This window comes from Vulpes vulpes, chromosome 12 (assembly GCF_048418805.1).
Source record: "Vulpes vulpes isolate BD-2025 chromosome 12, VulVul3, whole genome shotgun sequence".
Lineage (NCBI taxonomy): Eukaryota > Metazoa > Chordata > Mammalia > Carnivora > Canidae > Vulpes > Vulpes vulpes.
In genome coordinates this window covers 61587927-61614049 of record NC_132791.1, presented here as the reverse complement: position 1 = coordinate 61614049, position 26123 = coordinate 61587927, and the positions used below count along the sequence as shown (strand labels likewise).

Genomic DNA, 26123 nt, shown 5'->3' with positions numbered 1-26123 from the left:
CCTTCTGTAGGAGGAAAAAAAGATGTCCTTTTGTTGCAACTCGACTCAAGGAAACTTTGTAAAAATGTTACAGTGAGTAAGAATTAGTGAATTACTCCACTCAGGTATTTGGGATGTGGTTAGGCATTATTTCTGTTCATTCCTGTTCCTAATTATCCAGTTGTGTTAGCATTTTGATTTACAGAACGCTCTCTAGCCTATTCATTGTTAACATTAGAGTCTGCATATTTTTGTACATGAATTTTTAAAAGCACTTAAAAAAAAGACTTGCAAAACAGTTGACCTATATAAAAAGCATTTAATATAGAGGACACAAGAGCACCTTTTATCAGGTAAAAGTCCCTATGACATTTATCAGATTATACTCATCAAATCTCTCTTTAACTGCAAAGAATTTCTGTTTGAATACAAAAAAACAAACTTCACATCGCATCTTCTTCAGACAAATCTTCAGTGTCATTCACTGTGGGGATCAAAATTAATTCAGCAAAATAATGAATGATTGTGTTCAAAAGGAAACAGAAGATACAAAGTTTTCTAATTTGAAAATAGCACCATTGGAGGAAGAGGATAGGTCTTGTAAGTGCCAAGTCCTTAAACAAGTGATTTACCACAATTTATGTAAACTAAACACTGAGTGGTTGATGTTTTGAACTTTCCTGTGATCTAGGGTGAGACACAGAAGTGAAAAAACAAAGCAAAACAGTAACTTTGGAGAATCAAAAGACACACATGGGTGCAAGCTTGTGTGCACGCACACACATGCATGTGCGCACACACACACACACACACACACACAAATCCCTGCCAGAGTGTCTTCCTTGTTTTCTGCCTGTTTTATCACCAGTCAGCGACCTCAACCACAAAAGGAGTCTTCACGTCTATCTTGCCACTGTTGACGATGGAGCAGTCAGTGAGCGGACGGTCGTGCCCATCGGTTGCCTGAAGTTCTATGGAGTGGACCACAGTCTGGTGAGAGAAGAACAGACCCCTGGTTCACTTCTCACCAGCAACTATGGCGATCACAAGGTGAAATCAATGGCCAGTCTGAAAGCCCAAGTGGGAAACCAAGTTTGTTTGTTTTTGGCATGATACCAAAGTCATGCAAACCAACTATGGAAAACTTAAAATATTCAGGAAATTTATATATTACAGAATAAGATTATCCACTACCTTGCTACTGAAAGAACATATTTGTATATTTCCTTACTTCTTTTAATTAGCATATTTTAAAAATAACTTGATATTTTCATAAACACACAGCTCTAATAAAATGTATTCTTACCCACTTTATATCCCAATGTAAGAGTTAACATGGACTATGAGTCAGTTTCAACTCTAAGGACCTGGGTCAGAACGCAGATTTTGAAGTAGAGCTTGTTCTGGGCTTGCCCATTTTAAAGCTGACCCAAGCTGGGTGCCTGGGTAGCTCAGTGGCTGAGCATCTGTCTTCAGCTCAGGTTGTGATCCCAGGATTCTGGGATCGAGTCCCACATCAGACTCTTTATACTCTGCCTCTCTGTGTCTCTCATGAATAGATAAATACATTCCAATAAATAAATAAAGTTGACCCAAGCCATTAACCTAGAGGTGGAATTAGAGACTCTAACCCCACAGTGGTAGGAAGGCCCTTTCTCTCCCTGGAAGGCTGCACAAGCCCATGTACCCCTTGTGCTTCACACTGAAGGAGGGAGGACTGGTCCAGGACTAGGAATGTTGACTTCAGATGGGTTTCCAAACGGGGTTGAGACAAAAATAGCTACTAAGCATCTCATTGCCTTCAAGTCAATCCTTGGCCTAACGCAGTGGCGACCCATTTGATTACCTGTGGAACATTTTAAAAAATGCTTTTTTATAGTTAAGATGGAAATTTCTATGTATATTTTCCCACAGTTTTAAAAAATGCTGATTTGTGGGCCTACCTCTGGAGGTTCTGACTCTAGAAGTCTGAGGTGAGCTCAAGAAAACTGTAGCACTTACAAAGCAACCCAGATGATCTCTGAGTTGGAATTCAGGAGATTCTGGAAATTCCTTGAAACACTTTGAATTTTTTTTTTAGATTTATTTATTTATTCATGAGAGACACACAGAAAGAGGCAGAGACACAGGCAGAGGGAGAAGCAGGCTCCCTGAGGGGAGCCTGGTGAGGGACTTGATCCTGGAGATGACTACCTGAGCCAAAGGCAGACACTCAACCACTGAGCCACCCAGGAGCCCTGAAATGCTTTAAAACACACACACACACAGACCTTTTTTTTTTTCCTCCTGGAGAGAAAGTCTATAGTTTTCATTAATTTCTCAAAGAAGTCTATGACTCATAAAATGTTAAGGACTGTTCCTCTGAGACCAGACAGCAGGTCCCCTAGGACACACCCCAGTGGGTGGGAGGAAATTGGTAGAGTCAGGGCACTAAGACAGAAGATCTAGAGAGCAAGAAAAAAAGCCATGACCAGAAGAAGAAAACACATCACTCGCACTCTTCATTTCTCTTACAAGTTAGCACGATGTATTCAAAAATGCTCAATGCATGAATGTTTGAACCTGTTTACAAACTTCTTAAAATCCGGTTAGGCCCACTGGTCAAAATCACAGCCTTGTGGAACACACACACCCTCACGTTTAGCTCCTTCCGAGAGCATCGGTCCTTCAGAGACTCGAGGAGCGCGGGAGTGTTTCTTTGGATTATGAATTGGACCCCTGTGATAGTCTTGAGACATACCTGCAGGAATCTGAACTCCCTCTGGTAATTTTGGTTGCTCTACTGACTGCATCTTTGAAGGTGACTTGTTTCTGTACTGAACCATGTGGTGCTCAAGGGTTTTTTTTTTAAATATTTTATTTTTAATCATGGTAAGAAACCCATAACATAAAATGTACCACCTTATCTGTTCCTGAATGTACAGTGCCGTAGTCTTAAGTATATTCCCATTATTGTGCAACTCATCTGCAGAACTTTTTTTATCTTGCAAAACTGCAACTCTGTACCCACTGAACACCAACTCCCCATTTCTTCCTCCCCACCAGGCCCCGGCAACCACCATTCTATTTCATTTTACATGCATCTGGATGTATCTGGATACCTTTTATAAGTGGAATCGTACAGTCTTTTGGGACTAGCTCATTTTACGCAACATAGTCAAGGTTCATCCATGTTGTAGCACATGACAGGATTTCCTTCCTTTACAACGTGGAATAATAATGTACGATAAGCACATATGGGGCCCAGGTTTTATATGGTTACATTAAAAAAGAGTTTTTATTTATATCCAGTAATGAGATATAAATGACACGCTCAGTTTTTTGGTGTCAGGTCTCCATCTTCTGCCTCAGTGCTCCTCAGATTTAAAATACCATACACAATTCACTTCTGAAGAGCCCAGTTGGCCTATAATGATGGATCTCTAAACCACACATTTTAAGAGAAAGATAAATCACTAAAAGGACTCTCACTTTATATAAAGCTTTAAATGAGAAATAATGAACATATCACATTACCATTCCATCAAGGACTTTTCCAAATACCACATGTTTGCCATCCAACCAGGTGGGCTTGGTCAAGGTGATAAAGAACTGAGAGCCGTTGGTGTCAGGCCCAGCGTTGGCCATGCTGACCCAACCAATGCCATAATGCTTCAGTTTGAAGTTTTCATCTGGAAACGTCTCACCATAAATGCTTATACCTGGGTGAGACACAATGGAAAACAAAAAAAGAGGAGTTATCACCAGATGTTATATGAAAGTAAATTCTTCTAAGGGAGCCCTAAGGTTTTAATAGGTTTTAATAGAATTGGTTAACAGAACCCTCTAGGAGCTGGGGATGGGGACAAAATGGTCAAGCATAAGGAGAAAGAGAGGAAGTGGTAAAATTCACTCCTTTGGGAAGCAGGGCACCAGAGACTTGGATAAACACACAAAAGCCTTAAAGATGGCCTGTCCTCTGGCCTCAAAACAAGACTCCAACCCCGACCAAGAAGTCAATGATTTCACTGCGAAATAAGAAGGAAGCAAAGGACAGGATGACATCAAAAAGCCACGTGGAAAGGTGGATGAGCCATCTTACTGGCTCCATGTCTGTCCTGAGTTTCAGGTCACTCCTCCCTGAGCACCCAACCCTGGTGCCATCAGCACTCAGTGAAGACCATTAGCTAATCCTCATTACCCTACAGAACAGGTATTCTCAATTGCATTTCAAATGAGGAAATAGCAGTGACAGAGCTTGGAGACTACACAGCAGAACGCCAAAGGCACGTGTCTTTCTGACACTAAAACTGCAGCTCTTTCCTGAGCCAGCATTCAAGCAAGGGAGGTCAGCCTGGACCTCATTCAGCACGACAACTTCCAGGCTCATCAGGTAGAGAGGGGGATGGCAACTGGAGCACCCGAGCGATCCGACCTTGAGCAGAAGAGCCGATCATGGGCATGGACTGGAGTTCCAGCACAGCATCAAGCAGAGCAGATCACATTTTCCCCATAAAACCAGAGCACAGACCGTGAGAGGTATCTACTCCCTCTAACACCCTGAATATGTGTCATGGTGCCAACCTGGCAATCCTCACTCAGTTGGACAGACCAGAAGTGGGTATCAATTTAGAGCTGATTGGTAGGCGACAGATGAGGTGACCTAGAAGGAACACTCTGCTAACAGAGAGGTCTAGTCTGGATTTAAGTGATCCAAAAGGTCCTACCTCCAAAACTCAGAGAATTTTAACTCAAGACATGTGTGCACACAATTGAATATATGTGCGCGCACACACACACACATGCACACACACACACACGGCAGGAAAGGCAAAGAGAGAAAAGCCAGAAGAGAGGACACAGTAAAGCTCAGTCACTGTTCCTGTTGGGCACCAGGGCGGCAGAGTGGGATTCCAGTCTCAAGGGCACTGCTACTCAAGCTGCAGGCTTTTCCACCTGAGACCCAGCTCTACGGCAGTGGGGGAGGGAGGACTGCTTTCCTGGGCATCCTCCCCAACCCCACTGACCCAAGTAACCTAAACATGTTTCTCTGCTCCATTCTCCATCCCCATCCCCTGCAGCATTTTTGCAAGAACTAAAAATAATTCTCCTGAAGGCCCTGGCAGATCTAAGTGTTTAATGGTAGCCATTTCGTTATAAATAAGTCATGGCAATAAACATAAAATTAGCAGTAATGCCTGAAAACGGGCCGAGTTTCTTTAAAACATTAACAAGTTAAATGCATGAGAATGAGTATTTGCTGAATTAAAAATCTTAAACCTGAAGTAAACTGAAATTCTAGTGTAGTGAGAGACATTATGTGTGTTCAGGAAAGGAAGTCACTAGAGTTCCGAGGGAAAACAGTCCAGAGAGGTGGGTGCGTGCCCCCAATGAGGAACAATAAGCTCAGGAGTTTTTTGATGTTCCATAAATGTAATTATTTGTGCTTCACAGAACTCTAGCTTTGCTTATAAAAATATATCATTTTGACAACTCATGATTTATTATTATTATTATTATTATTATTATTATTATTATTATTATGAAAGCTGACCAAAAAAATGGAAGAATTTGGAACAAAAGGGGTAAATTCACCTGCAAGTCTGCCACCTCAACTCAAGTCTCGCCCGCGGGGAATGCTGCCCCCAGCCCTCTGCCGCCACATCCACGGCCCGAGCTGGCTGCCTCCCTGGTGTGCGCACACTTCCACATCCTCCCTTTCCTTCTGGGGACGGGCATCTTTCTCTTCTGCTGCCTACCCGGAGTCTAGCAGTTTAATAACTGCTGAACAGTCTCCTGCAGGAATGTATCTCCACTGTGGAAAGGTAATGAGCCAAAGCAATATGGTTTCAAGTTGGAAGGCCACGAGCATTTGTCCCTGTGACTAGATTTTGGGTGATGAGCCCCCCTTCCTGAACCCTGTCCTTCTGAAGAATTTGTTTGGGGGTCCCGAGGAATTTGTTTCTTACATCTGGGAATTCAATTCAGGGACTTGATCTTGGGTTTTGGTTTGGTGAGCAGGAAAGGAGAAATAGAAAAGGCATTGTTGGGATCCCTGGGTGGCACAGCGGTTTGGCGCCTGCCTTTGGCCCAGGGCGCGATCCTGGAGACCCAGGATCGAAACCCACATCGGGCTCCCGGTGCATGGTGCCTGCTTCTCCCTCTGCCTATGTCTTTGCGCCTCTCTCTCTCTCTCTCTCTCTCTCTCTCTCTCTGTGACTATCATAAATAAATAAAAAAAAGAAAAAGAAAAGGCATTGTTACCGCCGGTGCCGTCTCCACTGGTGATGTCTCCTCCTTGAATCATGAAATCTTTGATGACACGATGAAATCTGCTTCCCTTATAGCTGTATCCTTTCTAAACAGATTATGGCAATTGAATATATGAGTAGAGAGAACCCATACTGCAAGATAAACCCCAGTATTAATCTGGACGTGACAAATGAGAAAATGACAGACTAGCTACAGAATTAGTAAATCCTCTGCAAGGATTTACTGGTAGAAATGCATCACTGATGGACCCCAAATAAAGAAAGAAGTCAACCATGGAAGTAGAGCAGTACTTCCATATGAATGGAAGTGAAATGAGAGCAATCTGTATTTTCACATGCTGTTGGTACCTCTCAATTTCTAGAACCCCAAGGACACTGAGCGACCAAAGAGTGAAATTTTGTAGGAAAATAAAATATTGTAAGATGTCTCGGGCTCATCGGACCTGCTAAATCAACACTTATTTTCCCAGAAGACATCTTTCCATGGGGCTTACACAAAGGAAGACTCCCTTTTGTGCTAAGGGATCGAAAACTGAGACATACCTCCCCTGTTGCCAGAGCGACAAAATTTTCCACGGTCTTAGGCACAACCTTTCCAAAGAGGCCAATCACAATTCTGCCAACATCTTTGTCTCCGATCCTCACATCGAAGAAGACCTGCGAGTGGGTGAATGGCAGAGCAGAGGGTTACGGCAGGGAGCGCCACCACCACAGGGAAAGCGAAAGGTAAAATCTGAGAATGCATTTAGGGGCGAAGGCCCTGCGTACCCGCCCCAGCAGCTTATAAAGGAGCTCAAAATCCATCATGTGGGTGCTTTCCACCTGTAAAAATGCTCGTTCCACAAACATATAATGGGCACCACCTCTGGGCCAGGCACCGGGTTTGAAGTTTGACCCGGCATGCCGCCGGAATCAGCCAGTGAGGCCTCTGCAAACTCCAGGACCCCCGGCACGGCCCCCAGGGCACTGCGGCTACCTCCTGGTTGCCAGCTTTGTGCTCCTCTGAAAGGTGATGCTCTGGATCCTGGCGGCAGAGAACCACTGCTGAGGCAAGAAGTACTTTCACCATCCAGATTTCTTTTTTTGGGGGGGGAGGACTTAGAACAGTGTCCAGTTCCCAGGGCACTCTCCGTAGACCTCTGCTGTCAAGGGAACTCAAGACGTCAAGAGGCACAGTGAGTCTTCCGAAAGGCCTGCCCCTCACTTCGGAGCCCTGGAAGGCACCAGGTCCCCAGCCTGGTGCAGACCCCTGACAAAGCCATTTACCCTGCAACCTCAGATGCCCCACTCAGCCCTCATGCTCCCCAAAGTCACACAGGGATACCGTGTTATTCTCCCTGGGCACATTTTAGAATAGATGAAAGAAGACACGTGCCCAGAAGTGAGTGGGGGTCACTTTTTGTGCAGATGAACCTCACAAGTTTGCTTGAACTATTTTTTTAAAAAACTGTTTCATCCAAAACGAAATTTATCTACGTCTTGCTTCACCAATCACCATGTTAGGATGAGTAGAATGCTTGAAAAGGCTACGGAGTCGAAGGGCATTCTTTAGCGAGTTTAGATTATAGGAACCAATTTACTGTTTGAAAGGGGGGGAAAAAGACATTCAAGAGATGACTTTAAAAAATATAAGAAGGGTTGTCAAAGAAAAAAGATGTCTTACAGTTGAGAAAAATCATGAAGTAAAGACTGTCAAGCTTTAGTTCAAGACAAGAGCTTCTGCCAATACATCAGCACGTCTGTCATGGGGTGATGTGATATTTAGTGTTCCATGTGGCATTTTAGAATTTTTACATGGCCACAGCAACCAAAATTGGATTATTATTTATACGGCAGAACTTTATAGAATGCATAGAAGACTGTGCCCTTGAGATGAGCAGGGTGCTTGAGGAGAACAACAGCATGGCTCGGGGACAGGAAGCAGCAGGAACACCCCAGGAGCCTGGTGGCGCAGAGCTGGTGTCACAGAGAAGCAGTTTCTCCAAAGGGATTCCCAAGCCAAGGAGTGAATTCAGTAACAGGCAAAAGAGAAGCAGCACCAGGAGAAGAATCAAGGACAGAATCTTAAAAGAACACCATGCAAGACACTAGAAAAGCCTGCCAGACTTTGAAAATACAGATGAGAAAATAAAGCCGGTGTGTGTTTAGACAGCAAGGAGCATGTAAAGCGTGGGAGAGTAGCAGGAGAAGAGGAAGAAAAGGAGCCTGTTACCCCGCAAAACTCTTCAATAAAAATCTGCCTTGCTGACATGCAGCCTAGTGCACATACTAATATGGCTTTTTTCCAAAGTGCAGTGTCCTTCCACTTCATGACTGACAACAAGAAAATGCAGCAGACTTTTCCTGACTCCATCGGAAATGATAAAATCAAAGCTTCCACAGACCACAGGTACACAAGAACACTGCATCCCCAGGCCTGGAGGGATGCTAAGGGTGAGGAAAAGCTTCTGGGGGGGAGGTGTGATGCAGAGCAGGCCTGTAGGGAGGGGAGTGGCCTCCAGGGACAAGAATGGGAATAAGCCCTCACCTCCCACCCACCCCCACCCCCACCACCTCCAGTGATTCAGTGATTCACCAAGGATTCCCACCAGGGAGAGTGAAAGCCAACACTGCAGTCCGAGGCTGCGGCTGACTAGGCTGTGATTTGCCCTGCCTATGGCTCTCTCAGTCCAGGCAGGGAACCCCCTAAGGGGGTTCTGAGATCCCCAGTGCCTGGCACTGCTTGGGCTCAAGCAGGTACTCAAAAAATGGTGAGTGATTCAATGCGAAGTGATGCTACATGAGGACCAGGGCACACACCCTTGGAGAGATGAAATGTCATGGTCAGGGGTGATGATTATCTGTGGGGATCAGGGTGGGTGGGCTTCCTGGCAGAGGTGGTCAGGGGATTCCACACTTCACTTCAGGAGCAAGCTGAGTCATTTCTCTTTTCCCTTGAGGGCTGCCTTTGGAAGTCATTTGAAAATTATGTGTCACTGGAGGTAGGGAGAAGAGAGAAGAGGAAACAGGTACTCACACAGCCTGATCCTAACCCCTATAAGTTTAATCCTGCTTCCATTTCCAGAGCAGCTAGGGCAGACACCAACCAAATACGTGAGCAAACTGTTCCCCACCCCCCAACCACTAACTGGCTAGGGGACCTTGGGCGAGTTAATTCAGCTCTAAGCTCCTGTTCCTCATCTGTTCAACAGATGACCCTTCCTTTCAGGGCTGCAGTTTCACGGGAGCATTAACAAGGTAACATAAACAACAGTAACAAATGACCTCTTAAATCACGGCTAAGCACTTTACCTGCTTTATCACATCTAATATGCAAAAACATTCCTAGGTAGATATTATCACTGTCTCCACTTACAGAGGATGAAATGGAACTTCACACATTAATCACCTGCCCAGGGGCACCAGGCTGTAGCCACATGGCCACTCCATGCTGTAGAAAGTGCCAGCAAGTTGGGCCCTGAGTGAAGCTGGAAAGGTGGATTCACAGCACTCACAGTCACGGTGCCTGACCTTGCACAGGACCTATGGCATGTGCTGACAAGCGCAGGGCTGCGAACACCAGCGGGTGGATCTGGAGACCAGTGAGCCAGAGCATGGATGGACCTGAGTCTCCTGGGCTGGGCCCCGCAGGCAGCTGAGGTGGGAGCCGCTGAGCTCCGCTGAAGCCCCATGGGGGACCGCCCAGCACACCTCTCTTAGTACAGAGTCCTATTTTTAAATGAAATGAGAGGAAAAAGAAAGGACGATGGGGAAAACATTAGGGCAATGGCCAGTTTATCTACTTTTCCAAACTCAAGAGAAATAATTGTTAAAATCTCTATTTTCCTGTAGATTTAGTTGTTTTAGTAAGTCCACTGAAAAAGTCCTTCAACAGGGTCAAATCTGCAGAAGACTTGTCTACACAGTGAGCTTTTAGAACTTGAGAAATTTGGTAGCAAAGGAAGAGAGACACATTACTGAGAGTAGAGTGCAGGAAAACTTCTTAAGTGACAGCACCCTAGCCTAGGAGCAGAGATGTTCCACCCTTCCCCTCCTGCAACCACCAGCTTCTTCCCCTCTTGGCACCCCCTTCTAGATGTTCCCAGCCAGGGCTACACACAGATCCACACAGATGGTGATGGACTTGATCTGGGGTGGGTCTCTGCCCTGGGAGGTTTAAAAGCTTCCCTGGTGATATCTGTTCTCAGGTATGTCAGGGGATATATTCACACTTAGAAATTATTCATGTTCATCTGAAACTCACACCTACCTGGGAATCTTCTGTTTTATCTGGCAATTCTACTTTGTTTCCCCCACCCCCATCTAAAACATCAGCAAGTCCTGTTCATTACACTATTTCACATTCCCCACCCCACCCCATTCCCTGTTTCCAAAGTTACCACTCAAATCCAGGCCACCACCATCTGGACTCTAACATGCAGCCTAAACGCTCTAACTGCCCTTAGACTAAGACCTGGAATTCCAAGATTAACCTTCTCAAAACCCACTTCTAACTGTGGCCTTCAAGGCCCTCCACAATTTTGCAGCTGATCACCCTTCCAGTCGTATCTCAAGATGCTCCCCTCGTTCCCCTGGGCCGGAGCCTGTCCCCTCTCTCTACCCTCTGAACTCTCCTGGCATTCCTGGCCAGAGGCCTTTGCACCTGCAGCTCCCTTCCCTTCCAAGTGTTTGCCAGATTGGTTTTTCTTACCTCCAGGTGTTTTTAAATTGTCACCCAGTCTATAGAAGGGTTTACAGTAGTCTCCGCCCCCTCGCCCACGGTTTCCATTTTCCCAAGGTTCAGTTATTCACCTCACCCATATTCCAGAAGTAGATGGTTCTCCTTTCGAGCTGTGGTCAGGAAATGAGTAGGAGCCTAACATCTGCCTACACAGTCACCTCCCTTCATCTTATCAGGCGCTTTATCATTTCCCATCCTCGCAAGAAGAAAGATGAGCGCAATAAGGTATTTGGAAATAGGCAACATTCACATAACTTCTCATAACTATATTGTTATCATTGTTCTAGTTTATTACCAGTTAGGGTTGTTCATCTCCTACTGTGCCTAATTATTAAACTTTCTGATAGGTATGTACGTATAGGGAAAAGTGTGGTATAGGGGTTCCGTACTATCCTGGTTTCAGAATTCAAGGGGGATTTTGGAGCTTATCCCCTGCAGACAGGAGGGGACTACTATGTTTTATCATTTTATGAATTTTATGCTTATGATTGTATATTGAAAGACCCAAATTGTATCTGCAGACTGAAAGACTCCCCCTCCCCACCCATTCAGCTCCGTGGCCTTGGACAAGCCATTTCTCAAAACCAGATAAGCCCAAAATATTAAGGGGCTGGGAGTAGACTCAGTGTTCCAAACAATGGGCCTACGTTTCTCTCTGACACACACATACACCTGCAGCATGGTATGGCCTTTCCGTTCATTCTTTGGCTACATCACATGTTGGGGGGACCTTCCCCTCCACAAGCCTCCCCCCCCCCCCCCCATGTCAGGTGAGGTCTGTGGTAAGAAGATGTAAGCACTCTACTTCTGGTTCAACAGTATCATTCCCGCTGGCAAACTTCGGAGGACGTATTATCAAAACAACTTGCAGCTGCTCCTCCTTCCAGATTCCAAGACCCTGCTGCCAGGGGGGTTTTCTAGAAGTGGTGATTAGGGGCACCCAATCACCCCCCCCCCCTTCCTTCCTCCCTGGCTCTGTCTCTCTCCACACCCTCCCATTATCTTCTAACCTGAGTAACACGCAGGAAAAACCACCGAAGGTGGAGAGACCGTAGTCCAAGGCAGATGTCCCACCCGCCTGGCCTGGCCTTCCCTATGGAGATGGAAAGCCTGGTGGGCCTAGCACCTTCCCAGGGTCCGTCCCCGGCTCAGGGCATCCGAGGCACCCCGCCTCCCGCTGCCGGCGCACCCCCCCCCCCCCCCCCCGCTGCCAGCGCACCGCCCCCCCAGCCGCCGCAGGGCTCCCGAGGGCTCCCGAAGCCCCCCGGCTGCCCCAGGACAGAGGCGGGACCCGGGCTCCCCGCGGCCGGCGGCAGCGGCGCCCCCTGCACCCCCGCGGCTCCGAGCGAGTCTCTTCCGCCCCCCCCCCCCTTCCTGCTTCTATTCCGAGTCCTCGCCACGCCAAGGAAGTACTCGGGCCGCCTCCTTCCTGGAGTAAGAGCCCGCAGGCTCCGGGAGCTCCCCCCCCCCCCCCCCCGGGCTGTCACGTCGGACCCCGGCCCGAGACGCAGTTCCAAAGGCTCAGCCCGCTCCCCCCGGCCTCCCCGGGCAGCGCCCCCGCCCCGCCCCGCCCCGCGGCGTCCCCTGGGCCGGGAAGCAGCCCCCGCGCCGAGGACCCAGCGCCCAGGCCCCCGGCCCCGGCCGCCCACCAGGCACCTTGGCGGTCACGGTGGGGCCTCGCCTGCTGACGCCCGAGGCCCCCGCGGCAGGCGCGAGCGCGCCGAGCCCCACGCAGAGCGCCAGAGGCAGCAGCAGCCGGCGGCCCGGGCCCATGGCGAGCGGCGGCGGCGGCGGCGGCGGCGGCGGCGGCGGCGGGCGAGGGGGGGGCGGCTCGGCTGCCACCGCGGCCTCCCGGACCGTGCGCGGGACTCCGGCGCCGCCGCGCCTGCGCGCTCCCGGCGTGGGGTGGGGTGGGGTGGGGAGGGGTAGGAGGGGAGGGAAGAGGGTGCAGGGGAGGGGAGGGGAGGGAAGAGGGTGCAGGGGAGGGGAGGGGAGGGAAGAGGGTGCAGGGGAGGGGAGGGGAGGGGAGAGGGTGCAGGGGAGGCGATGGGGGCGGTCCGGCGGCCCGGAACCGGGGCGCGCTCCTCCCAAGCTCAGCCCAGCGGCCCGCGGAGGGCGCGGCCCGGGCCGACCGCCGCTGCCGAGGCCGGGCCGGGGCCGGGGCCGGGGCCGGGGCCGGGGCCGGCGGAGACGCGGAGCCTCGGCGCGCCCGGAGCGGGGTGCGCGCGGGGCATCTCCGGGCGCCTCCCGCGTGGGCGCCTCCCCCGTGGGCGCCGGGGCAACCTGGCCGAACGCTCGGGACTCGGCGCTCCGAGTCCCCCGCGGCTTGCTGAGTCCCGCACCAGCGCCTGCCGGGGCACGGGGACCCGGGTTCCTTTAACGCTCCATCTAGCCTCTCAGAGCCTTGGGAGCCTGGATGGGGGTGCCTGGAGGACTCCGTGTGGTGAAGGTCCCTTCATGGAGAGGATTCCAGTTGGAGATGCAGTTTTACAAGGATCGGGTCTAGGAAGATTATTTAATGACCCGGCAAGAGCTCGTTCTGTTTTTAAATGCAAAGTTCAGTTTGCGAAATCACGTAGAAATTCTGATCTCAACTGGGGAAATAAATATATAGAGGCGTTTTAAAATGGAAGGGAACGCATCAAAGCATCGACAGTAGCTATGGAGATAGAATTACGGATTTTTGCTATCTTTGCAATTTTATGACTTCCAGGTGTTCTATGATAAGCATGCAAGTATTTTGCAATCAGGAAAACGTTATTTTAAGCCTCGGTGTTTTCTGAATTAAGACTTTAAAAAACTTTTTAATTTTAGAGTACGAGCTCCAAAATTAACTACAAATTAGTATTAGTATTCTCTTCGTTTTCTGAGTGGCTGCCATGACATTCAAGCCAAGATTTTCCTTGGGTAAGAAGATAGGATTTCTACCTGTAAGTGTAGATCTAAAATCATACCGGGACCATTTTTTTTAAAAGGTTTTATTTATTTATTTATTTGAAAGAGAGTAGAGACAGAGAGAATGAGTAGGGAGGGGGCAGAGGGAGAGGGAGAAGCAGACTCCCCACCGAGCAAGGAGCCCAACTCGGGGCTAGATAGGAGGACCCCAAGACCATGGCCTGAGCCAGAGGCAGAGGCTCACCTGACTCAGCCACACAGGTATCCCGGAACCATTTCTTATATGTAAAAGGAACGACTACGATTTTGGAGAAGCCGTTTGACACTTTCAAACTACTTTGATAATTCAGTCCAGTGAAATATGTAAAGGCTAAAGGCTTTCCTCATAACCCCCCACCTCTAATTTTTAAAAAGGAGTCTTCTGGGGCAGCTGGGAGCCCAGTGGGGCCGGGAGTGGGGGAGTGGGATGGGAGGGGGGCGCTCAGCGGTTTTGCTCTGCCTTCAGCCCAGGGCGCGCGATCCCTGAGTCTTGGGATCGAGTCCCCTGTCGGGCTCCCTGCGTGGAGCCTGCTTCTCCCTCTGCCTGTGTCTCTGCCTCTCTCTCTCTCTCTCTCTCTCTCTCTCTCGCTCTCTCCCTCTCTGTGTCTCTCATGAATAAATAAACAAAATATAAAATAAGTAAATAAAAATAAAAGTTTTCTCTACCATATATAAAAGAAAAAAAAGAGTGGTCCTTTTGTAGTGATCTAGGGGTGTCAAAAAATTTATCCCACTGATTGTCTATATTTATCTGTATTCATTACTGTAATTGCTTTTGTCTGCTTCTGTTACTAGAATGTAAGCACCACCAGAGGAGGGAGCATGCCTGTTTTTATTCCTGTTGATGGCCCAGATCTAGCACAGTGTTGGTATATAGTGATTTCTCAGTAAATATTTGTTTAGTGAATGAATGTGTCTATGTAGTTTTTAAAATTCATCTTCTTGGGAAGATTAATACAAGTTTTAAAGTGTGCACAGAATGTAAATCAAAGAATTATCATGAAGCAAGCACAACTAAAACCACACTCCCTTCAAAAATATGAATTTTCAAGAGCTCCCTGAAAACTCCTCTTGTACCCACTCCCAATTACTAAAACTTTCTTCCCCCCCAAATTAACCACAATCTTGACTTCTTACATTGTGGTTTAGTTTTCTGACTTCATATAGATAGAATCTTACAGCCTGTATTCTTCTGCTCGAATTTATGCTTGTGAAATTCATCTTTGTTTTCACATAGCTTTTTTGGTGCATAGCACAAGGTAGGGGTCAAATTCTATTTTTTTTCCATAGGAATATCCACTTATCCCAGCACAGTTTATTGGAAAGTCTCTTCTTTTCTGACTTCCCTGTAATGATACTTCTGTCATGGGAAATTGTCCCCAAGTGCCTGGATCTGTCTGTGGGCCTTCTCTTCTGTGTCAGGCATCTTTGTCTATCTTTGTGTCAGTACCACATTGTCTTAATGAAAATAGCTTTATGCTAAGTCTTCATATTTAGTAATACAAGTATTGTCACTTTGTTCAGCAGATTCTTGGCTCTTCTTGACCCTTTCCATGTCCATATGATCTTGAGAATAAGCTTGTCATTTTCCATAAACTGGGATTTTGATTGGATTGCATTGTATCTATAGATCATTTTGGTAAGACTTAGTGTATTTGTAATATTCTGATTCATAAGTATGGCATATTCCTCCATTTATTTAGGTCTTCTTTAATTTCTCTCGATAAGACTTTATAGTTGTCTTCCTAACGTCTTATACATATTTTCTTAGATCGACTTCAAGGTATTTGGGGTTTTGTGTGTGTGTGTGTGTGTCATTGGAAGTAATACCTTTTTAAACATTTATTTTCTTGTTCCTGTTATAGTAAAATTAATTTGTATATTAATTTTGAACAGTCCAATTTGTTGAACTTATTAATTCTAATAATTTATCTGTAAATTATTTAGGATTTTCTACATAGACAACCATATCATTCATGAGAGTTTTATTTCTTCCTCTCTCATCTTTGTATGTTTCTTTTTCTTGCCTTATTGCATTGGCTAGGGCATTCTGTACAAAAGGATGTAACAGTAGGGGGAGTCTTTGTTTTGTGGATTAAGTTGTGTTCCCCAGGAAAGTAGATCGAAGTCCTCAATCCCAGAATCTGTGTATATGACTGTATTTGGAAATAAGGTATTTGCAGGTGTAATGAGTTCAGATGAAGTCATGTTAGAGTAGGGTATGCCCTACTCCAAGAAGACTGTGACTGGCGTTCTTATAAAAAGAGGTGAGATAAAGACATACACAGTGAAAATCACCATGTGAAAACAGAAACAGAAGTTGAGGTGATGCATCTATAAGCCAAAGGATGCCAAGGCTTATTGGCAACCACCAGAAGCTAGGAAAAAGAAAGGAAGGATCCACCTCTAAGGCCTCCAGGGAGATTGTCACTCTGCCCATGCCTTGATTTCAGACTTGAAGCCTCCACAATTGTGAGACAATAAATTCCTATTTTGACCTGTCCAGTTTGTGGTACTTTGTTATAGCACCTCTAGGCAACAAGTCAACATGTCTTGGTTCCAATTCCAGGGGGAAAGCTCTCAATATTTCATCATTAAGTCTGATATTTGCTGAAGCTCCTTTGGGAATAGGTATCATTTTTGAGCTTATGAAAATTCCTTTCTAGCCCTAGTTTGTTAAGAGTTTTTGTGATGAGGGGTACCTAGGTGGCTCAGATGGTTAAGTGTCTGCTTTTGGTTCAGGTCATGATCTCCAGGTCATGGGATTGTGCCCTATGTTGGGCTTCCAGCTCAAAAGGGGTGGGGATCTGCTTCTCCCTCTGCTTGTGCACTCTCTGTCTCTTTCTCTCTCAAATGAATAAATAAAAAATCTTCTTAAAAAAAAAAAGAGTTTTTGCAATGATTTTGATCAACATCTTCCATTGAGATCAAATAAAGGAATGTTTCTTCTCAGTCTGTGAATGTGGTAAACTGCATTGATTTTTAAATCATAACCCAGTGTTGCATTCTGGAATATGCCTGACATGTATTGGCCTTTTTATATATTGCTAGATATGGTGTGCTTTTTTAAAAAAAAAACAAAAACAAAACCAAAAAGAAAACAACAACAACAACAAAAAAACACATGCTTGCCGGGCAGCCCAGGTGGCTCAGTGGTTTAGTGCCGCCTTCAGTCCAGGGTGTGATCCTGGAGACCCGGGATTGAGTCCCACGTCGGGCTCCCTGCATGGAGCCTGCTTCTCCTTCTGCCTGTGTCTCTGCCTCTCTCTCTGTGTGTGTGCCTCTCATTAATAAATAAATAAATAAAATCTTTTTAAAAAGCAACATACTTACCAAAACCTGAAAAAAATCCATTTCTCCTGAGGTTCGGGGAAAAAAGCAGTGGGTGAACTGGCTCTAGCTTTCTAGTTCATATTAAGCTGATCTCGAATATTCCATCTTTATGTTAATGCTTAAGTTTGCTAATCTTATGTTCAGGATATCTACATCTGTATTCATAAGTCAGACAGCCTGAAATTTTCTTTTTTGGGGATTTCCTGACAGTTTTTATATCAGGGTTATTCTGGACCTCTTAACAGGAGTTGGCAACTGGTAGCTGTCCTTCCTGTGCTTTGAGCGAGTTTGTGAAAGATTGCCTTCATTTCTTCCTTGAATGTTTCTTAGAATCTGTCAGGGCCTGAAATTTTCTTTATGGAATAGTTTTGAATTATAGGTTTAATTTACAAATCATAAGTTTAATTCTAGGTCTTTGTAGGTCTACAGGTTTTTTTAGTAGTTGAAGGATTATTTAAATTTTCTATTCTTCCATCAGTTTTTACCTGTCATGTATTTTGAGGAATTTCTCTATTTCATTTATATTTTAAAATTGACTTGCATGAGGTTGTTTAATACATTTTTCTTTGCAATTTCATAGATCTGCAAGGCTTAGAGTCATGTCTTCCTTTTCATTCCTGACATTGTTTATTTCTCTTTCTTCTTTGAATGGCTTCACCAAGAGAGCTAGTAGTTACATTTGTTTTCATTTCATTAGCTTATGTTCATAAATTTATTATTTCCTTCTTTCTACTTTCTTCTGAGTCTAATTTACTGTTACTTTTTTCTACCTCCTTGAGATGGACTTTTTTGTCTTTCTCTCTCTTTTTTTTTTAATCAGTAATATGCATTTACATCTCCTCCGTGTCTTTCCATGGCTTGATAGCTCTTTTCTTTTCATTGTTGAGTAATACTCCACTGTATAGTGTACCTGTTTATCCATTCACCCAAGCAAAGAAAATCTCTTCGTTGCTTCCAAGTTTTGACAGTTATGAATGAAGCTGCTGTAAGCATTTGTGTGCAGGTTTTTGTGTGGACATAAGTTTTCAACTCCTTTGGGTAAATACCTAGGAGAGTAATTGCTGAGTTACATGGTGAGAGTATATTCAATTTTGATTGAAACTGATGGATGGTCTTCCAAAGTGGCTGCACCGATGTGCATTCCCCCCTTGCAATAAATTAAATTACAGTTCCTATTGTTCCACATCCTCAGCAATATTTGGTGTTGTCAGTGTTTTGGATTTTAGCTATTCTAATAGGTGTGTGGTGGTACTATTTGACCTTTTAACATTGTATAAGCTAAATTATTTTTTAAAAATCCATGAATACTACATCTCTGAGAAGAACACAAACAAGTTAGTTTTTTTTAAATTTACTTAACAAAGAAAAAAACAAAAGTTTATTCATTTCTCCCCCAACCACAACCATCAATCTGTTCTCGGTATCTATGAACTTAATTTATTTCATTTTATTTTTTTAAATGTTATTTATTTATTTGAAAGAGAGATCCCAAGCATAGAGGAGAGGCAGAGGGAGAGGGAGAAGCAGGCTCCCCACTGAGCAGGGAGCCCGATATGGGGCTCTATCCCAGGACCCTGAGATCATGACCTGAGCTGAAAGCAGCCCCTTAACCAACTGAGCCGCCCAGGAGCCCCATGAACTTAATTTCTTAAATAGATTTTTTAAGTTCCACATGTAAGAGAGATAATACAGTGTCTTTTTCAGACTTATAAGTTCATCAATTATTTTATCCTTTCTTCTTTACTGTTCTAAGTGCCATTATAATAATAAAATTCCCTTTGTTAAGCACAGCTTTAGATGCTTCCTACAGGATTTGATATGAAATATTTTCTTATTTTAAAAGATTATTTTTTTATTTTTAGAGAGATTGGGTGCTGAGCAAGGAGCCCTACACAGGGCTCAATCTCATGACCCTGAGATCATGACTGGAGCCAGAACCAAGAGTCAGATGCTCAACTGCTGGAGCCACCCAGGCACCCGTGATATGGAGTATTTTCAATATTATTCCCAGTTAAAAATATTTTGTAATTTACACCTTAAAAAAAATCCATGTGTTATTTAAAACACATGGATTAGTTTATTTCCAAAATAGGACTTAAAAATATTTGTGTTACTGATTCCAAGCTTAGCTGTGTTCTTTTAAAATACATAGACACTTGCTTAATGACATAGGATCTGATCAAGTTTTTGGAAACTGTTTTCTGTGTATTCGTGTATTATTCTGCCCGTGTTCAATTCTGTATCCTGTCTGCTCATTGGATCAAGTTTGTCAGTCCTGGACTTTATATCTCTATCCTTACTTACCTTTTATCTGCTCATTATGGGTTACTGAGGCAAGTGTATTAAAATTTCTCATTACGACGTTAGATGATCTATTTATCCTTGCAGGTCTCTAAGTTTTTTCTTTATTTTTTTTATATGTTCTAAGACAACTTTATTGAATGCAAACAAATATAATATTATCTTTGATGAATTGAATTTTTTGTCACTATGAAGTGTCATTCTTGATTCCTAGTAATGCATTTAGCCTCAAAGTCTGATCCTACTATAACCCACCATCTTTCTTTTGGTTACTGAATGCATGCTTTCTCTTCTTTGATGATTGTACTGTCAACCCTCCTGTCCTCATGTTTTAATATATCGCTTTTAAGTAGCATAACTTTGAAAATGCAGTTTGGTTATCTTTATCTTACATAGAATAGGTAGCCTGTTTACATTTAACATATTTACTTACATGTTTAGATTTAAATCTTACATCCAACTGCTCCCTTTGTCTCTCCCTCCCCTTTTGCCTTATCCTAATTTGATGGAAAATATTTTAATATTCTGTATTCTTTCTCTTCCAGTGTGGTAGTTACACATTTCTTTTAACACTCTTTCAGTAGTTACATTGACAACGACAACATGTGTTCTTGATTTTTCCGAGCCTGACATTACCTGTTAATTTTACACTGTTTCTGGCAAATGTGAAACCTCAGGATACTTTTCATTCATTTGTCCTCTCTGGAATTTTACACAATTGTTGTCTTGTATTTTATTTATATCCCCACAGCACATAATCACTCTTTCCTAGTAAAGTCATACATTTAGATTTATTCACATATTTACACAATAATCACTCTCCATTACGTCCTATATTTCTGACTTTACACATGTAGTCACTTTCCTTCGGCCTAAAGAACTCCATTTGGTATTTCTTTAAGGGCTAGTCTGTCGGTGAGAAATTAGTTCTTATTATCTGAAAATGTCATTCTTTTTTTTTTTTTTTTAAGATTTTTCATTTGAGGGATCCCCTGGGTGGCTCAGCGGTTTAGCGCCTGCCTTTGGCCCAGGGTGCGATCCTGGAGTCCCGGGATCGAGTCCTGCTTGGGCTCCCTGCATGGAGCCTTCTTCTCCCTCTGCCTGTGTCTCTGCCTCTCTCTCTCTCTCTCTGTCTCTATCATGAATAAATAAATAAATAATCTTAAAAAAAAAAGATTTTTCATTTGAGATTTATTTATTTATTTATTTATTTATTTATTTATTTGAGAGAGTGCGCACACACTAGCAGGGGAGAGGCAGAGGCAGAGGGAGAAGCAGACTACCTGCTGAGCAAGGAGCCTGATGCAGGGTCTTATCTCAGGACCCGGGGATCATGACCTGAGCCAGAGGCAGATGCTTAACTGACTGAGCCACCTAGATGCCCCTAAAAATGTCATTCTTGAAGGGTATTTTTGGCCAGTATAAAATAAGGTTTTTTTTTTTCCAGAAATATGAATATGTCATTTCTTTTGACTTACAGTTTCCATTATTTCTAATAAGAAATCTGCTATTATTCTAATTGTTACTCCTTTAAAGATAATTGGTGTTTCTTTTTTAATATATATATTTTTAAGTAATATCTATACCCAATGTGTGACTCAACCTCATAACCATGAAGTCAAGAAAGATTCTCTACTGACTGAGCCAGTCAGATGCTCCACACCTGTCTGTTTTTAATCTCAGTGATACTAGTACTTCTCTCTACATATTTTTTCCTTTATGCACTGTTACTAGAATTTGCTTAGGTGTCGACTTCTTTTTATTTATCTTACTTGGAATCATAGGGCTTCTTAATTCTTGTGATCTGATGTCTTCTGCCAATTTTGGAAAAATCTGTCATTAAGTCTTCAAAAATCACTTATAATCAATCTCACTACTTAATACGGTTGCTTTCATTTGTGTACATTCCTTTGTCATCTCTGTCACATGTTTTAAAAGGCATTTGAAGCAATCATAGTGTAAATTGTACAATTAAAATTATAAAATAGAAAATCAATATTAAATCCATGCAAATATATTGCATGTGTGAATTATAAGAGAGATTAGCTAATCTGTAGGCAGTGATCTTCTGTAATATCCAAATAAACCGTGAAGGTATAATACTGTTGTAGCTTGCCACTTTTATTGTTCTGGTTTTTATTCATTACAAAAAAGAGTGCTGTGTTCCATTTTTTTAATGATTTATGAGAACCAGAGAGTATGGCTTTATCATATGTAGCTTTTTTCCTAGTATCTAGGAAGCAATTTTTATATTTCTGCTACTTTTAAAATAAATGTCGTTCTCAAAGCCACATTTCAATGTCTTTCAAAACCCTTTATTTTCCCTCATTTATATAAATAACATCTTAGTTGAGTCAGATATTACTTTCCCCTCAAACTACAATGAAACTGACATAAATACCTTTGTTAAATTCAATTTGTGCTTAGCAAATAAGTATCTAAGGCTTTTGTCAATGATTAGCTCTCTGGTAAGTTTTTGCCTGGATATTTCCTTCAAGTGTTATGATGAAGGGAGCGGACCTTAGATCATCAGAAGGTGGTAGGTCTACTGGCTGGAACTCAGGATTTGGGTGAAATTACTGGGGCTTTCCTATTGTTCTTGTCATCATGTGCTTGATGTATTTTTCTGGGGCTAGTCGTTTACCTATATTTTCCCTTCATGGCTGCTGTGCCAAACTGTCAGTGACAAAGTCTCCAAGGAATTAAAAAGTAATCTTGCTTTCATTTGCCAACCTGAACAAAACCAATCAACACTCTTATTTTTAGGTTTTTTTTTTAAGATTTTATTTATTTATTCATGATATAGAGAGAGAGATAGGCAGAGACACAGGCAGAGGGAGAAGCAGGCTCCATGCTGGGAGCCCGATGTGGGACTCTATCCCAGGACTCCAGGATCACGCCCTGGGCCAAAGGCAGGTGCTGAACAGCTGAGCCACCTAGGGATCCCCCCCCCCTTTTTTTTAGTTTTTACTTAAATTCCAGTAAATGTAAAATATGATATTAATTTCAGGTGTACAGTACAGTGATTCAACACTTCTCTACATCATCCTATGCTCATCACAGTAAACGCTTTCCTTAATCCCCATCAGCTATCTTATCCATCTCCCAACCCAGCTCCTTTCTACTAACCAACATTCTTTTCTTAATTTTTTTTTTTATATTTTATTTATTTATTTGACAGAGAGAGAACACAAGCAGGGGGGACAAGAGAGGGAGAAGCAGGCTCCTCAGTGAGCAGGTTGCCCCACTCAGGGCTTGATCCCATGACTCTGGGATCATGAGCCAAAGGCAGAAGCTTAACTGACTGAGCTACCCAGGCACCCTGACCAACACTCAATGACAATTGTTTCCCCCTTTTCCCTCTTCCTGAGCTCCTTCACCAGCCATAGAGGAAGCAATAGCATTGACATTTGTTGGCACTTGCCCATGCTAGACACAGGGGTGCAAAAGCAAAGATACATAGATGCATTGTTCTATGGATGCTGCAGGTGGGATGTATACATGGAAAGGGCTTAAAATATGTAAAGTCCCAGTTGTTACATGCCAATCATTGGGCCACAGGATATGAGGTAGGACATTCAGCCCTGTGAGAAAGATTGTTGAGAGGATATTGACCTTTCTCTTAGTTCCACTGTGTCCGAGGCACCTTGTGCACACTGCCCCTTTGACGCCTGTGAGGCAGATAGTAAGATAAAACTGAGCAACTGAACTGACCTTGAAGCTTCCAACAGTCATGCTTCCGTGAATTTCAGGTGAGACAGGGACCTCACAAATCTGTAATGTAAAGTAATGGTTCGAAATGGCGAGTGTAGGGGATATGAAAGCGTGGTTGGCTTTGAGTATGAGAGCTGGGAGGCCAGGAGACATGGCGAACCCATGAATACAGGTTTTGGAACTTAGAGTGAAGTCAGAGATTGATTAAATATTGATTATAGTCCAAACATTAGGGAAAATCCTTTCATGTGAGGGCACTATAGTCAAGGGCTGTGGAAGTCTGATGGTTCCTCCTTCGGGCTGTGTTGGGCTGAGTGCCCCGTGTGTCGACTCTGATGGTTCCCGCCACCCTTTATGAAACTCTCTGGACCGCAGCCCGGGTGGCTCGGCGGTTTAGCACCGCCCTGGGCCCAGGGCATGACCCTGGGAGACCCGGGATCCAGTCCCACGTCGGGCTCCCCACAGGGAGCCTGCTTCTCCCTCTGCCTGTATCTCTGCCTCTTTCTCTCTCTCATAAATAAATAAATAAAATCTTTTTTAAAAAAAGATAAAAAGAAAAAGAAACTCTCTGGAGACCATCTCTTGTTTAATTGATTGTTTTCTCTCCTGTTCACAGTTATTTATTTTTCACCAAGGCTGCCAACTTTTAAACAGTCCTGGTATAAAGGTGTGTCCCTAACCCTTTGTTGATAGATGTGCTTATGTAACAGTTATGAAGTGCATTAACATGAAGCACTGAAACACAAAAAGAAACTGAAGAGATTTATAAGCATGCAAAATGCCCTCACCAGATACAACTGAAATAATAAATCCAAAGTCAAAGGGCCATTTATGAAGTTACTGTGAACATGTTTATCTACTTCAAAACCTGTTTTGTGAAACTGAATCATACTCTCTATGAGGCTTAATTTAAATGACAAAATACAAATTAACTCATTTCTGGGGGACGACTTACTGTGTTGAAGGAAACTGCGCTGTTGTGGAAGAGAGAAATCCGACTGTAAATACACATATGTCAGATGCATTCCTGGCGAAAGAAATTGCCTGAATGACATTTTTCTTTAAAAATTAGAAATTTGGGGAAGTTCAAATGATTAGTATTTTTAAGGGACATTAAAAGACTTCCAGCATGCCTGTTTTCCAAAAACAATCCCTGGTAGCAGCAGTAGTCTAGAGGACAATTTCTCCTTGGCTGCAATTTGAGATAGAATTGGTGTCCTCAGAAACGTCCCCTTCCCCCCCCCAAAAAAAAGTTAGCAAAGTGAAATGGCGGCATCTATCTCCTCGTTAAAACATCACATTGACAAAATCCATGTACTGTTCTGTTTCAAAAAGTTCCAGCTCTTTTAAACATTGACATTCTTATCATTTTGTGCGCTCGGTGCTGGCCACTGGCTCACAACATCTGTGTGGATTTCTGCTTGAATATCTTTCCTCCATCAGCTGATAAGCCAGTCATTCTGAGGATTTCTGCTCAAGAGCCCTGATCGAGAAAGCAAGCTGATAGTACATATTTGAAATTGTTACTGAAAATGTTCCTTCTCCTCTTACTCTGTCCATTTGTGTGTTTGTTTCTGTTCGAAGGTAGGTCTGAAGGGCCTACAGCTTTCACGTTGATGTGACCTGGGCACCATAGTGGCAGTTTAACATGCTTTCCTAAGAGAGAAAAGACACTGGTATTGTAAATCTGGCCTGTACTCACTGTCACGGGGCTAATCCGTGGCCATAAAATTAGAGTCAAATATAAGATAAACTGCAGGCCACTGTTTTCCTGTCAATCCAAACAAACAAGCCTAAGCGTTATTTTAGGAGTGAAAACAAAATTCTTAATTACTGCTTAAACATGGGGCTCTAAGTATGGGCCTACTCTAACAAACAATTTTGAGCAAAGGAATTTTTCTTGTATGTAAAAAAGAATTTTTTTTTTTTTTTTTTTTTTACCATGAAAGAGGTTATTATGCTTCAGGAAAATGAAAGGAAAAAATATTTTTCAAAATCCCAATCCCCCGGTGCAAACACTGTTAAGATATTGGTGTTTTTTCCTTTCAGGTTTTTGGTTACTCCACTCACCTAATTTTGCATTTCATTTTTTTTCATTGCATTCAGTTACTGTACTGTCCTCAGATGTCTTTGATGATATAGAAGTTCTAAGTTTAAGATGGTTTTGGAAGATGTAAGATGTCTCACGGAAAGGAAAACACAGTAAGGTTTGTCTCTCCTGTGATTAATAAAAAGGCGAAAAGATTGTTTAAAAGACAAGATTTTCAAATCCTGTCAACACCACACGGTAGTTTCCAAATGTAGCAACTGAAAATGGAATTGGAGTAGGGAGCCGGCAGTGGTGGAGAAGTATCCTGGCCAAGGCGGGAAGGCCCTGGACGCCTGCTTGCTCCTCCGGGGAGGCCTGTGGCAGAGGCTGGCAGAAAGGCCCTGTCCCCTCCTCCTGGCTCCTCAAGCTTCCCCAGATGTCAGCGGGAAAGCCTTTCATCTAGTGCCTGGGGTTTGACAGCCGAGAGGGCGAGGCCTGGGCGAAGAAGGAACCCTGCGCCGGGCTGGCTGTGCCACCACAGGCCCACCTGTCCACCCTGCACAGCTGCCCGGAGGACGGTGCCTGGGCCCCGGTCAACCCGTCTGCCAGCGGCGGCCCCACTGAAAGGTTTTCAATCGGGGGGAAGGAGACCTTTTACCTCTCTTTTTACCAAGGGCACGTGGAAAGATGTTCAGAACAACTCCTTTTTTTTTTATTATTAGATTTTATTTATTTATTCATGAGAGAGGCAGAGACACAGGCAGAGGGAGAAGCAGGCTCCCCACAGGAACCCTGTAGCGGGACTCAATCCTGAGACCCCAGGTCGATGACCTGAGCTGAAGGCAGAGGCTCAACCACTGAG

The 26123-nt window shown here is 44.0% G+C and overlaps 1 protein-coding gene across 2 annotated transcripts; it reads right to left on the bottom strand.

Moving 5' to 3' along the window:
* Positions 1–278: 278 nt before the first annotated feature.
* Positions 279–12851, bottom strand: PPIC (peptidylprolyl isomerase C). Of its 2 annotated transcripts, none has more exons than XM_072728674.1 (5): positions 12607–12851; positions 6774–6887; positions 6223–6316; positions 3496–3680; positions 279–969 (listed from the first exon to the last, which is right to left on the bottom strand). In XM_072728674.1, the coding sequence occupies exons 1-5, from the start codon at positions 12721–12723 to the stop codon at positions 841–843; spliced, it is 639 nt and encodes a 212-aa protein (XP_072584775.1). In that variant the 5' UTR covers positions 12724–12851; the 3' UTR covers positions 279–840. The 2 variants fall into 2 exon arrangements, with proteins under 2 accessions (XP_072584775.1, XP_025842231.1); XM_025986446.2 differs by lacking the exon at positions 12607–12851 and adding an exon at positions 6999–10802.
* Between the last annotated feature and the right edge of the window lie 13272 nt (positions 12852–26123).